The 15,271-nt window shown below is 33.7% G+C and overlaps 1 protein-coding gene across 1 annotated transcript; it reads left to right on the top strand.

Moving 5' to 3' along the window:
- The first annotated feature begins 2,538 nt into the window (after positions 1–2,538).
- tgoln2 (trans-golgi network protein 2) lies at positions 2,539–13,194 on the top strand. The gene is made up of 4 exons (XM_067395505.1): positions 2,539–3,049; positions 4,272–5,173; positions 5,279–5,362; positions 11,781–13,194. The coding sequence occupies exons 1-4, from the start codon at positions 3,001–3,003 to the stop codon at positions 11,781–11,783; spliced, it is 1,038 nt and encodes a 345-aa protein (XP_067251606.1). The 5' UTR covers positions 2,539–3,000; the 3' UTR covers positions 11,784–13,194.
- Positions 13,195–15,271: the final 2,077 nt, after the last annotated feature.

Here is a 15,271-nt window from a genome sequence, read left to right on the forward strand (position 1 = left end):
AAATACACTAATAAAACTATATTTTATCGGTAGTATAGTATATTTCAATGCACTAAAAATCAATTTAACTATTAATAGTATTTGGTATACTTTTTTAAGTGCACTGAATTACTAGTGAAGTACAAATATACTTTTGATTAGTGGATTTATAATGTATAACTTTTTCATTCAGCACAAACAAATAATAATGTCTTTTTTGTATTTAAGTATTTTTTAGTGCATTCAAGTACTTTTTCCCACCTGGGAAGTCTTTTTAAACCCATCACCTGACAGATATCACTGAAGAAATCACACTTGTCTGTTTGACATTTGTCTAAACATTTGCTGTGTCAATAGTGGGAACAGAACAAACAAACAGAACAGTCTGTGCTTTCTAGCCACTCTGTAAACTTCCCTGATCTGGTGACACATATCTTGCATCGTTTTCATACTCGTCAAACCATTGAGTGACATTTGACGCCCTATGGGTGTGGCATGATCTGAAAGAGAGACGAGCGCTCCTATGAGGTTCTAGAGCTGGAATTCTTTTAGAATTACCTCCATATCAGTTCATGGGATTGGAGTTAAATTGAATTGGCCTCATACAGGAATTTGATTCGTCCAGCATAATGTTTGCAACAAAACATAAATAATAATTATAATTATTACATTAATAGTCATTCCTTCTTTTTTTTTTTTTTCGCTTATTAAGCATATTTATTCCATCATAATAGATGTGTTCCTCAACTAACTTGACTTGTTCAGTACATCATTCAAAACAGTTAGGCTATCCATCACTCATATTATTTTCTGAATATTTTATAAAAATGTTTGAATGTACAGTAAGTCAGGGTGCTTTTATTGTGCTCATTAAAAAAAAAAAAAATAAAAAAAATAAAATAAATAATATATATAGATAGATAGATAGATAGATAGATAGATAGATAGATAGATAGATAGATAGATAGATAGATAGATAGTAATTTTAGTATGGATAAAGTAGTTATTGTAAGAATATAATATAATATAATATAATATAATATAATATAATATAATATAATATAATATAATATAATATAATATAATATAATATAATATAATATAATATAAATGGGCTTGTAATTTATATATATATATATATATATATATATATATATATATATATATATATATATAGATAGATAGATAGATAGATAGTAATTTTAGTATGGATAACAGAGATAATGATATAATTGAAAGTAGTTATTGTAAGAATATAATATAATATAATATAATATAATATAATATAATATAATATAATATAATATAATATAATATAATATAATATAATATAATATAAATGGGCTTGTAATTTTTTATTACTTTGTTTTATAAATATTGCAATTTAGGTCTATATTTCAGTTTAGTTTTAGTTTTGAATAAATTACAGTTAATAATTTTAGTGCTTCATCTCAAACTCATTCCAGTTTATTGGCAATGCAACATTTTGAATTTTTCAACTTATATGTTTATTTTATTTAATTTAGTGTATGATATAATAACCCTGCCTCATAGTCTCTCAGATGAAGCTTGTGACAACTTGCCCCGGTCTCCACAGAATATAGAGTAAATTAGAGTTTTCTAGAGTTCTATAGTTTTTTTTTTTTTTTTTCCCACATAAAATGATATCAAATATAATGGCATTGTCTATAATTAATTAGGTACATATTTAGAAATCAAACATGTAAACATTAAATGATTTAACTATAAAATGTAAAAACTGCAGCATTGAATTAAATCGCATTTTAAAAGGACTTTTTGAACTCAATGATCCGTCACTGAAGTCTAGTCCACATTTTATATCTCACCATGATGCTCTTTGTGTAAATTTAATTTTCTTTAATTAGGTGCGTATTTAGAAACCAAACATGTAAGTATGTATGAAAAACATATATAGCATGTAAAAAATGCAGCGTTGAAATAAATCGCATTTTAAAAGACATCCATCACCAGAGTCCGGTCCGCATTTTATATCTCACCACGACGCTGTTTGTGTAAATTTAATTTTCTTTAATTATGTGGGTATTTAGAAACCAAACATGTAAGTATGTAGGACAAACATATATAGCATGTAAAAACTGCAGCGTTAAAATAAATCGCATTTTAAAAGACATCCATCACCATAATCCAGTCCACATTTTATATCTCACCACGGTGCTCTTTGTGTAAATTTAATTTTCTTTAATTAGGTGCGTATTTAGAAATCAAACATGTAAGTATGTATGACAAACATATATAGCATGTAAAAAATGCAGCGTTGAAATAAATCGCATTTTAAAAGACATCCGTCACCAGAATGCAGTCCGCATTTTAAACCTCACCACGACGCTGTTTGTGTAAATGCAATTTTCTTTAATTAGGTGCGTATTTAGAAACCAAACATTTAAGTATGTATGACAAACATATATAGCATGTAAAAACTGCAGCGTTGAAATAAATCGCATTTTAAAAGACATCCATCACCAGAGTCCAGTCCGCATTTTATATCTCACCACGGTGCTCTTTGTGTAAATTTTATTTTCTTTAATTATGTGCGTATTTAGAAACCAAACATGTACGTAGGTCAAACATATATAGCATGTAAAAACTGCAGAAACCAAACATGTAGGTATGTAGGACAAACATATATAGCATGTAAAAAATGCAGCGTTGAAATAAATCGCATTTTAAAAGACATCCGTCACCAGAATCCAGTCCACATTTTATATCTCACCACGGTGCTCTTTGTGTAAGTTTAATTTTCTTTAATTAGGTGCGTATTTACAAACCAAACATGTAAGTATGACAAACATATATAGCATGTCAAAAATGCAGCGTTGAAATAAATCGCATTTTAAAAGACATCCGTCACCAGATTCCAGTCCGCATTTTCATATCACACCACGACGCTCTTTGTGTAAACACGGAAGTCGCTGCGTTGTACCGGAATCGCGTTGGTTGTCAGTCTCGTGCTCCTGAATTATTGTATCACCAAATCAAGCCATGATGCGCTCAATAACGCTGTGTTTCTTTGTCCTCTTCCTCTCTCAGGGTAAGTTAGTGTATTCCTCTCTAGTTACACTGCTAGTCAGATGATGTATGTGGGATTGGCTGACAGATTGATGAAGCTCGTGACGTGTTTACTTGTCAACCATTTCACTGTACTGAGAAATCTGTTAGATTGCTTCACATGTTAGCTAATCATTAGCCATCTACAGACATTTCTTTACACTTTTGCAAGATTTGAAGCAAAAGTGGTGAAGAGTGTGACGGGATCATCCACATTCCTGCTTCAGTGTCTTCCTGTTCGAGGCCATTGTTTACACGTGTTGCCTGTTGAAAGTCACCCTCTATTTCTTAGTAAATCAGTTTAAAATGACAGACGGGTGGCGAAAACCCACATGAAGTGTCTTAGTTATGTTTTGGGCCTTCAGAACAGCTTCATTTAAAGGGTTAGTTCACCCAAAAATGAAAATAATGTCATTAATTACTCCCCCTCATGTCGTTCCACACCCGTAAGACCTTTGTTGATCTTCAGAACACAAATTAAGATATTTTTTGATGAAATCCGATGGCTCAGTAAGGCCTGCATAGCCAGCAATGACATTTCCTCTCTCAAGATCCATTAATGTACTAAAAACATATTTAAATCAGTTCATGTGAGTACAGTGGTTCAATATTAATATTATAAAGCCATGAGAATATTTTTGGTGTGCCAAAAAAACACAATAACAACTTATTTAGTGATGGATTTCAAAACACTGCTTCAGGAAGTTTCGGAGCGCTATGAATCTTGTGTCGAATCAGCTGTTCGGAGCACCAAAGTCACGTGATTTCAGCAGTTTGGCGGTTTGACACGCGATCCGAATCATGATTCGACACGCTGATTCGTAACGCTCCGAAACTTCCTGAAGCAGTGTTTTGAAATCGGCCATCACTAGATAAGTCGTTATTTATTTATTTATTTTGGCGCTCCAAAAATATTCTCGTGGCTTTATAATATTAATATTGAACCACTGTACTCACATGAACTGATTTAAATATGTTTTTAGTACATTAATGGATCTTGAGAGAGGAAATGTCATTGCTGGCTATGCAGGCCTCACTGAGCCATCGGATTTCAACAAAAATATCTTAATTTGTGTTCTGAACATGAACGAAGGCCTTATGGGTGTAGAACGGCATGAGGGTGAGTAATTAATGACATTATTTTCATTTCTGGGTGAATTTACCCTTGAAACTTAAGATTTTTTTGTGATTCTCTGATTTTTCAGTTTGCATCAATGGAAGTAATGGCGCTCCGGTGGACAGTCATGTAACATCGGGTGAGACAAAAAATGATGATCCGCCACAAACATCAAAGGATATCCCTGATAGTAATGGTTCTGATGATGATAATAAAGCAACTAAAACATCTTCAAATGGACAACTGGGTGAAACAGATGTTAAAGACTCAAAGAAAGAAGAGAAGACCTCATCTGGGAACGATACACAGGTTAATCAGGCAACTGCCCCTAAAACTCCTAAAAATGATTCAGCTGAAGAGAAGCAAACCCCACCTAACCCTAATAAACCAGTGGGAGAAAACAAACCCACAGCTAAAGCTGAAGGAGATCTGTCAAAAGAAAGTGGAAGTGTTAAAGACAAACCTGTACCTGATGGAGATGGCACAGATGGATCAAAGAAAGACCTAAAAGATGGAGATGGCAAAGCTGCTGTAGAACAAGCAGCCTCTAAAGCTGCTAAAGAGGATGAAAACAAAAAAGCTGATCCTAAAAAAGATGAAGGGAAGGAGAACACACCTGCACCTGATAAAGAAGATGAACCAAATGGAGGAGAAAAGAAGCAGACCACAGCTGACCGAATTGCAGATGTTAATGCAGAAACTGGTGAAGATGTTGACGAGGGTGATGAGAATCAGTCTGAACCTGAGACTCCTACAGACAGTGAAGAGGATCAAAAGGACGATAGAGTTTTTGATAATGACGGTTCAGATGGCACTGATGGTACAAACCAGGGTGCATCTGACCACAAGATTGTAAACGGGGGCGGTAACAAAGAAAATGTCAATCAGAACTTCGAGGAGAGCGCAGAGAGCAGCCACTTCTTCGCCTATCTGGTGTGTGCCGTCATTCTGGTGGCGGTGCTGTATATTGCCAGTCACAACAAGCGGAAGGTTAGTGCGCCTCCTTCCATCCTGGAGAGATGTTGTTTAGTTTGTACTGCTGCATTTTAAAGATGTCAAATAAATGCCTATTTTTCCTTTCACCCTCTCCTACAGATTATTGCTTTTGTCGTCGAGGGCCGGAGATCAAGAGGCTCACGGAGACCCAAAACATCAGATTACCAAAAACTCGACCAGCATGTAAGTAGCGATATGTACACACGGAGAGTTAACGCTTCTGTCTGTTAGTTTATTCAAAAATATGTCATACATGCGATGATTGAAAAACATGTTTCTACGTACAGTACCAGTCAAAAGTTTGGAAACATTACTAAGTCTCTTATGCGCATTAAAGCTGCATTTATTTCATAATAAATACAGAAAAATCAAGAATATTGTGAAATATTATTACAATTTAAAATGATGGTTTTATTTGAATATACTTTAAAATATAATGTATTCCTGTGATCAAAGCTGAATTTTCAGCATCATTACTCCAGTCTTCAGTGTCACATGAAAATCAGAAATCATTCTAATATGCTGATTTATTATCAATGTTGGAAACAGTTGTGCTGCTTAATATTATTTTATAACCTGTGATACTTTTTCAGGATTCATTGATGAATAAACGGTTAAAAAGAACAGCATTTATTCAAAATATAAATCTTTTCTAACAATATAAATCTTTACTATCACTTTTTATCAATTTAACAGATCCGTGCTGAATAAAAGCATCATTCATCAAAGAATCCTGAAAAAGTATCACATGTTATAAAATAATATTAAACTATTAATATTAAACTATAATATTATAAAATTATTAATAGAACAAACTACCTTATGAAATGAACTTGGCACGTCAAATAACGGTTGTATCAAATGCATCTAATTTCACTGGGTGGCGACAACTGACTGTTAAAAAATGTATTTGTCATTGAATCGTTCATTCAACTGATTTGTTCAAAAACACTGATTCATCCAGCAATGAAACAAGTATTTATTAATGAGTCATTGAATTCACTCAAAACCATTTTTAAATAATTAATTCAAATATTTTTCAGCAATTAGAGTCAGCAAGCACAACAATAACCTCACAAGAATCAAAAATGGACATAGACTGGAGTGAGACCATAGAAGTCATGTTTCTTGAGCTGTCGCAATCTTTTCTGCCGCTCTGTGGCGCTTGACAGCGCATCAGTTCACGCAGAGTGCACGTGAACTGACCATCTCTTCCGCTTTACTAGTTAAAACATGAAATAAACATGCATGAACCTCAGAAGGTATGTTGAAAGATTCAGTACAACTTGGCGAAATCTGTATCATGTCTCATGTAATCAGTCAGTGAGTGTTTCAATCATGGAAAAACATCAATAAAACAGATGTCACATTTACCGTCACATTTACCTCAGAAAAGCCGTTCAGTGTCCAAAAACGCATTAATCAACTACAGAAATGAACTTAGAGAAGAGCAGTTTGCTAAATATATGCACTGTAGGCTATCGCATATTCCTTGTATTTGTACTTAAATATTGAATTCATGTTTGAATAAATCCGTTTTATGAAAGCCACCATTTAAATGTTTTATATAGCCTAAAAACGAGTAAAAACATAATTATGTTATTAAAAATGTATTATTAAAAGTTATAATAACTTTTTTTTATGTGTAATATATATGTAAGTAGCTTACAAATCAATTAATTTTAACCTTTAATAAAATAATGATGTACCAACTGTGGTTCCCTGTATAGTTTACAGAATTAGTTGAGAGATATTTTTTTCTTTGAGGGAATTTGCCATGTACTGTACCTGATAGGCCCCAAATTAATCAATACTGAATCAAAGGTAATCAAATCGAAATCAAAACGCAAGCTCCTGAATTGAAATCCAATCCAATTGTGAAATTTGAGTCGGTCAGTAAATGTTTTTTACTTGGAACCAACGTTGCCTTTTCTATTTATTTTCTTGTCAAAAAATGCACCAGAATTCTTCATTTACATGTTAAAAACACAATTTTCTCATGGGGAAGGATGTTCCCACACCCCCTTTCAAATATTTAATTAGTTACCTCTAGTTTAATTAGTTACCTACTAGTTTATTTTTTACTTCTTGTGAGTAATCTTTTTTCTAATAAAATATCCCAAAATCACTTCCACAGTGTGATATATTTCATGCAGCTGTGTACTTGCATTATCCCAAAAGGATTTGTAAATTCAGAGAAATTCCAATTTGAGATAATGGATTGTCACCTATCAATGACATAATATCCCCACTATCCTCTGTTTCTGCCTGTAGAAACTATTGCAACTCATGTGGACAAAATGCGAAAGTGTTGGTTATACAGCATCAGGCACGCAGCCGTTATCGTTCAGTCATCATGGATCGCGATTATTCATTGGCGAGTGCAGAAAAAAAAAAAAAAAACGTAAACGTAAGTCAACTAAGGCAAGCACGCTTTTGGACAAGTGGAGAAATAAAGCAAGGATCAATATTGGCGTGCCGTTTTCGAGATTGAGAGAGCTTGACAGAGACTCTTGCATGTTTTAATAGACAGCTAAGCAAATATATATTATTTATTGTACAAGTAATAGTCATGTACAGATGATTTGAATAGATATAAATGTCAATAATAGCACATATAAACAATGCAAGATACAGTAATGCATAAATTGTACATAATTCTGCGTGGGTTATGCTGATGAAATTACACATAGTTATATTGCATATTGTTTGTACTTCAGTAACGCTTTTCATCAAGTCTGGTGAACACGTCTATGGCAGTGAAATTAAATACAATACGTGTTGCACAAAAATATTCAGCCGTTACTTTCAAATACTGTGGGTTCGTTCAAATTTACTTTTAGTATGATTGTTTTAAACATGTAAAACTGCGCAGCATTAACCCACCAAATCATTTGACAAATAGTCACACATCAGTAACAGGCTAATATAGCATTACATTTCACGTTCCTTGCAGCAAATTCATTACGATGACATTAAATAGTGTGATCAAACGTGCAGGTAAAACAAAAACTAATTCATTACCTCATCTGTGAACATGATTTGTGAATTCCATACTTCTCTGCATCTCCCATCATTCTTCTCTCTTTCATAGCATCATCATGCTTCGCCTTTATTGTTTTGAAAATGACCTCTAGTGACGACAACTTACATATTGTGCCTTTAAACTTCACTATTATTTATTTATTTATTTATTTATTTTTGGGTGGGTAAAGTCACAAATTCCAGGGTAATACAACTGTCCAGTATCATAATGAAGAAAAATAATAAAATAAAATAAAATAAATACTTATATATATTTAACAAAAATGCTTATTAATATTTAAAAAGCCATCAAATCATTCATGTTGTGTGACCAACATGCAGAAACAAAACAGGAAATAATATCATAGAGAGAAACCTCACTATATGCCCAGAGCCACTGAAAACGCTCCCATAGACTTCCATAGGAATGCGGAAGTAACGCGTGTCGTGAGGCAAGCAATAGTTCCAAACACTGGATATCTCTGGCATTGAACTGCATTCGTTTCAGTTTCTCAAGCATCATGCATGCCGTTGAGTGACATTTGACATTTTAACGCATTAGTTGACCTCTCGGGAATCTAGTCGGTGCGTTATTTTATGTAGAGCACTATAGTTAATGCTTATTGCGAGATAATAGATATCTAACGTGAGCAACACTTCAATAGCTACCCTAACCGGATGCTAGTTGTCATATTTTTGACAGTTTTAGTCTTTCTGCAATCTTTCTCTCCCTGTGGGAGGTCGAATGAGTTTCTATGAAGAACAAGGAAAAACATCTTATCTAACCCCTTCACTGGATATATTACATAATAAAGAGTTTTGTTGAATGCAGTTGCTTACCTTGTTTTTTAACACTGTTTTAAGCTTCTTTCTTGGGTTAAATTCAGTATTTGCTTGCATTCATTAATATTATTTATGCTTATGTGACTATCATAAAATAACATTAGGATGTGAGTAACTAACTTTTTTATACTTATCAAAATCTAGTGTTTGATAATGTCTAAATATATTTTCAAATGCAAAACCTAAAAAAAAATATGCAAGTTATTATGACTGGAAATACTCTTTTGAGCAACTAGTCTAGAGCTATACAGTATACATGTACATTTATTAAAGAGACATACAGGCATCTAGCATGGCAGCACATATGAATATTATTTTTCCGGCCACCAGATGTCTCTAATTAGCCAATTTGCATTGGAATTTTGAAACCTTTACTCTATTTTAACCTTAAAGCAGAACTAATTAACTTTTTTACCTTCATAAATAGTTTTCTAAGTTCTTACGATGGTTGATTGACTTGTAGTGGTGTGTTTGAGGCGAGCACTAACCCCCTCTGGCATGTCTACGCCAGAAAACAGCACTTGCAAGTTGAGCTGCGCCGACCCGAAACAATCTCGCCTCATGTTCACGTTCACGCGAGAGTGACAAAATGCTTTACAAAAACAATGTATATATTATGACTTTATAAGACAATTTCGAAAATGACCCACCTCCACCGAGATTTCTTGTACTGTATTTGCAAAACTACTGCGCTGGTGAGCGTTGTAGTCATTGTAGTCCAGAGCTGCGCTTGGAGTATTTACGACAGTGTGATTCACTGAAGGAACCTGTAGGGGGAGCTTCGCAAATCTTACTTAGTTCCACTTTAAATAGGCCTACTACACTAATTGTAATATAAAAAAATAAACGTATTGGAAAAATGGTCATTAATGGATTATAATTATTGTACAAATATTATTAAGTATCAAAAAATCTTAAATTTTAAATCTTAAAAAATATTAAATAAATATTATTGACCTAAAATATAGGAAATTTATTCAATAGATAGAAAGTTACACTTAATATTCTACATCCCTTAAAAAAACTTAACATCTACCTTACTAGCTATCAATAAGCAGTAATTAGGAGTTTGAGGCAAAAGTTGTAGTTAATAGTCAGGGTTAGGACCCTAATCTAAAGTGTGACCAGAAAAACATATTAGCCTAATGTTGTCTCTTTATCATCCCCCATAATAAATGTCGTCAGCATAGTAATCAATGCACGCTATGTGTTAATATTTACCAGAAAATGCTGCAAATACAGTGAAGCTGCTATCGATCCTGCTTAAACACATTCAGACAGATTGACAGAGCGGAGTTGTTTGGAACTATTGAGAGCTCCATGAACCATGTGACCACGTGGCGGCGAGATCAAAGCATGTGGCAACCCTGTTTTTCAATGGCTCTGTGTGTCGAGGATGCTAGAGCTATGTAAACGGGTCGCGTGCTGCGTTTATTCAATCAATGACTTGACACATATGCAAATATGCAAATAAGAATGTTAACTTGGGTTTAGTTGTGAAATGTCATTTTACGAATATCCAGGACTAATTGTTAAGCAGTGAGCAGTGTGAAACGTGAAGCAAGATAACCCAGGATTCCATTTACCCGGGGTTTAGAATGATCCAGGGTTAACTATTTCAAGTCTGAAAAGCTCTTTAGGGTACGTTTACACAACAAAGTCTTTCACGTACAGATGACACCACTGTCAAAGCGGTCTCTGTTTGCATGGATTTGCAAAAACGAATGAAAACGCTGGTATTATTCATGCCAGGCCAGTAGTTGGCGATGTCACTTTGTAAAGAAACTACGCATCTATAGACTGAACGTATAATGTTTTTGTAGTTTACACAGAGACGATAGCGGGATCGCTTTCAAAAACGTGCACTTTGAAACCCGTTTTCAAAAGTTTGCACTTTCAGGCCCTCAAAATGCCGTTTTTGTGTAAATGAATGGCTAAACGCATAGACAGTTTTTTCATTTTTAGTTGAAAATGGTGTTGTGAAAATGCCCCCTTAAAATATTTGACCTTTTTAAGACAAGTCAAGGTTAGTTCAGGTAGTAAAATGTGTGGAAGCTTTTTGCTGATAATTGCAAAGTTCTGACTTTTTTTTTTTTCGAGTTGCGAGTTTAGATCTCAATTCTGAGAAAAACTGAAGAATTGTGGGATAAAAAGACTAGCAATTACCTTTTTTTATTTTTTATTTTTCATTTCATGGTGGAAACAAGTTTCCATACAAAGGGCATGTGGTGTGACTTCCCAAAACATAATAATATTTGTAAAAAGAATGTTTTTTAGGAAAATATATTTATATATTGTCAAATGCATTCAAGGTGTTTGAGGAAAATATGTCATTACATGGTTACACAACATGACATTTTCAAATGCGGAATTTTAGAGAATCTAAAAAGTTAACATAAAGAGAATGTGTTTTAAAGTAGATTTTAAAATGATTTTTCCCTATCTTTATCATGAATGCTCTTGTTTGTCATTTAACCCGAATGCAAGTTTAACTCAGCTATTGCAAGTAAATAAAAAGTATAATGTAACCTCATTAAGAACTGCACCATATTATATGGTTTAAATTAAATCATTAGAACAACAGTCTGATTTTGCTTATTAAACTGATCAGAGGTAATCAAATAATGAGTCTCTGCAAATGGCACATTATGTACACTTTTTTTTTTGTGTGGAATTTGTCAATTTTCTTCCACTGAAATGAAATGTTTTGTGTCTTTTGTGTTCTGTTTTCCAGTGAGAAGACCCAGTCAGATGAGTCAGCAGTGGATGAACCGAAATATCTAAACTGTGATCTTGAAACTTGAATTATTCATAATGCGGCATATATTAATACTCATAAATATTGTTCAGCAATCATCACTAATTCATCTAAAATGACATTAATGACGTGTCCTCATCCGTTCATAGCATGTCAGGTATGTTGGAAACAAAGTCTGTCGTAGATGTAAGATTACTGGGGTCATGATCTTTCATCTTTTAGTGTTAATTAACTACATAAATAATGTTCCCTAAATCGGTACATACTGTAGATGTTGGTTCAATCTGTGGCCTCTCTTTCTATTTAATTACCGAGCCTTGTTGGTAGAGTTTCCTTGTTTGTTTGTTTTTTTTATTTTCTCAATTTATTGCTGGGTGAATTGTGTCATACAGAAGGAAACAATATATATTTTTGAAAGTATATGTTAGCTGTTGATGTTTTATGGGAAACTGGGAGTGATTGATTTTTGAATTGCTCTGAGATGTGCTGTATGAGTTCTTGGAGCTGATCACATTTATAGGGAATGTGAATTGCACTTTCTATCAGTATAGATTAGTAAAGGAGTGTGCTTTTGACATGCTCCTACGTTACATATATTGAACACACTAAGAATGCTAAATCATCTTCGCAGGGCTCAACAATAAGGATATTTTCTGCTGGCTATTCAGTTCAGATTCATACTTGCCCTTTTCACTGGTCCCACAACAAAAAATATATATTTATAAATAAAATTTATATTTTCCGTTAAACCGTTACATTTTCTTTATAAAAAAGTACAATTATATATGAGGTTTTAAAATAAAAAAAGCCATAAATTATACCTTTTACATTGTAACACCATGGTCCAAAAACTCCTCTAAACGTCCCTTTCTTGGAGAAAGAAAAACCGATTCCGATTCTGACAAGATGCACTTTCATTCATCAAAAAGCTTTGACGTTCAAACAAGCCATCCTGTTCCGGAGTAAATCCACTGTTTAGCTGATTGTTTTATTGTTCTTTTCAGCAGTTTATGATTAATTTAAAGATGTTTTTAGTGGGACTCCTGTGCCAAATCCAGACATTGCCCAGAAACGAGCAACAAAAGGAAAGATACTCATACACCTCTTGATCCTAAAGATGGGAAAAGGATATTTTATTGGGTGCCGTGTTATAAGCTATGTCACTCTGGTTGTGTCTACTGTGTGTATTCTCTGTTGAGCCTGTGATTTGATGTTTAACCAGTGGCTTTGCACAACCATTTTTCTTGAAATAAAGAACCTATTTTGAATTATTACTTGGGTAACAAAATATGACGGGGTTTAACTTACCTATTTACTGTGGTGTATATTTTACCACTATTGCAATCTTTTCACGAGTGATACTCTTTCTACACTGAAAAGAAAATTGATCAAATAAAGGTTTGATTTTTTTTTTCCTCTGACTCGTCTATTTTTGTCACCTGAATCAGGGTTATTATTGACTAAACCTAAAACCATAAAAAAATTCATTACTTAAATAGTTAATGCTCATAATAAAATTAACATTAACTGAAATAAAATACAATATAAAAAACTAACTTCTTATATTTTAGCTAGTTCTCCAAGGTTCTCATTTTCTCTTAGTTTAAGTTGAAGTAATAAAATAACTAAAGTAAAACTTAGTTTAAAAAAACTACACTGAAAAAAATAAAGATTTTTGATTCTTGAAATAAGCTAAACCAACACAATTGCTATACATTTTGCCCCAACTTAATTTCATTGTGTTCAATCCACTTTTTGTGAAATTTGTGTTTGAACTACAAGAATGATTTTCATGTGCTTTATCGGAAATGTCCCACTTAAGTTAAAGTGCTTTGTTGTCGGAAAGAATAGGACCCATGAACACGAGGTTTATTCTTACCTATGGAACTTGGGTATCAAAAAATGTGCTGCCTTCACGTATTGGAATTACGAGTTTCCTAGTAAAAAATTGGACATGAATACCCTCTCAAGTCATATTTTCCAATGGGAAGTTCGGGAAGCCAGAGTTGGACGGGCCATAAACGGAGAGAACGATTGCTGCCGTGAATGTTATTCTTTATTAGTTTTTTCCACAACAGCAACATCTCCTTGTCTTTTTGTTAAAGGATTAGTTCACCCAAAAAAGAAAATTCTGTCATTTATTACTCACCCTCATGTCGTTTTTCACCTGTAAGATCTTTGTTCATCTTCAAGTCAAGTCAAATGTATTTATATAGCGCTTTTACAATTGGTAATTGTTCAAAGCAGCTTTACATATTAGAAGCACAGAAAAAGGGAAGTGGTTAAAAATAAACTGTACAAGCAAGCGTGGTAATATGTAACATATACAAGATGGTGCTACATTAAGCCAATGTCGGCTGACTCCCAGGGGTGGAAAAAAACCCCTAGGAGAAAAACCCAGCGTGCTAGCACTGGGAAAAAAGTCCTAGGAGGGAAAAAACGCCTTGGAAGATATATATAATATATGTAAATGGATATGGAGATCAAAATCTGAATTATACATTTTTATTATAGAGATTAAAAATCGATTATATATAAATATATGTAAGCGGATACGGGGATTAAAAATCTGAATTATAGATGCAGCCAGAACTGGATCTGTAGGCCCATTGTCTCCTGGGCTATGTTGTAGTCAGGTCCAGACGCAGGTTCTCCATCTGATCTGGATACGGCCTGAATCCAGCACCCGGCAAACCTCAGGATAAGCAGAGAGACAGATATTAGCGTAGATGCCATTCTTATTCTGATGTACAGGTATATCTAGTGTTATAGGAAATGTTCTCGGTTCCGGCCGACCTAAATATTGCAGCGTAACAATCCTTTAACGGATTTGAAAAATGTTAATGTATTGATAATGTGTTATGTGTATGCAAGAGCAAAGAGATGTGAGTTGAAGAACACAAATTAAGCTATTTTTGATTAAATCTGATGTCTTGGCGAGGCCTCCATTGCCAGCAAGATAATTAACACTTTCAATGCCCAGAAAGTTACTAAAAAGCATATTTAAAACAGAATTCTCATTTTTGGGTGAACTAACCCTTTAAAGTGTTGCATATTTACATATATGAACAATCATTTGACGCATACTGTATGTTTTGACCGAAATTACAGAATCGTCAGCAAGCAGACTATCTAGATAGTGTGGTAAATGTTTATGGTTGTCAGTGAAAGGGACGCTAAATATAATTTTAGCTTTAAGTAAGCAATAAGGTACTTGAGGCTGTGCTGTATCATGAATAAGTCACGGCTAATGGACGTTGTTAGGCACGATGCGAAGCCGTAACTTATTTACGATACAGCACTAGCCTCTTGTACCTTAATGCTTTTATAAAACGGTTACCACACAATACAAATATTAAAGCCAAAAAATATGTATCAATGCAACTTTCATGAAGTAAACTTTTTCTAAAAGCTATCTTACCGCCAGAAAAAATAGTCCCAGCAACAGAAGTTACATTATTACGCCA

This window comes from Chanodichthys erythropterus, chromosome 9 (assembly GCF_024489055.1).
Source record: "Chanodichthys erythropterus isolate Z2021 chromosome 9, ASM2448905v1, whole genome shotgun sequence".
Lineage (NCBI taxonomy): Eukaryota > Metazoa > Chordata > Actinopteri > Cypriniformes > Xenocyprididae > Chanodichthys > Chanodichthys erythropterus.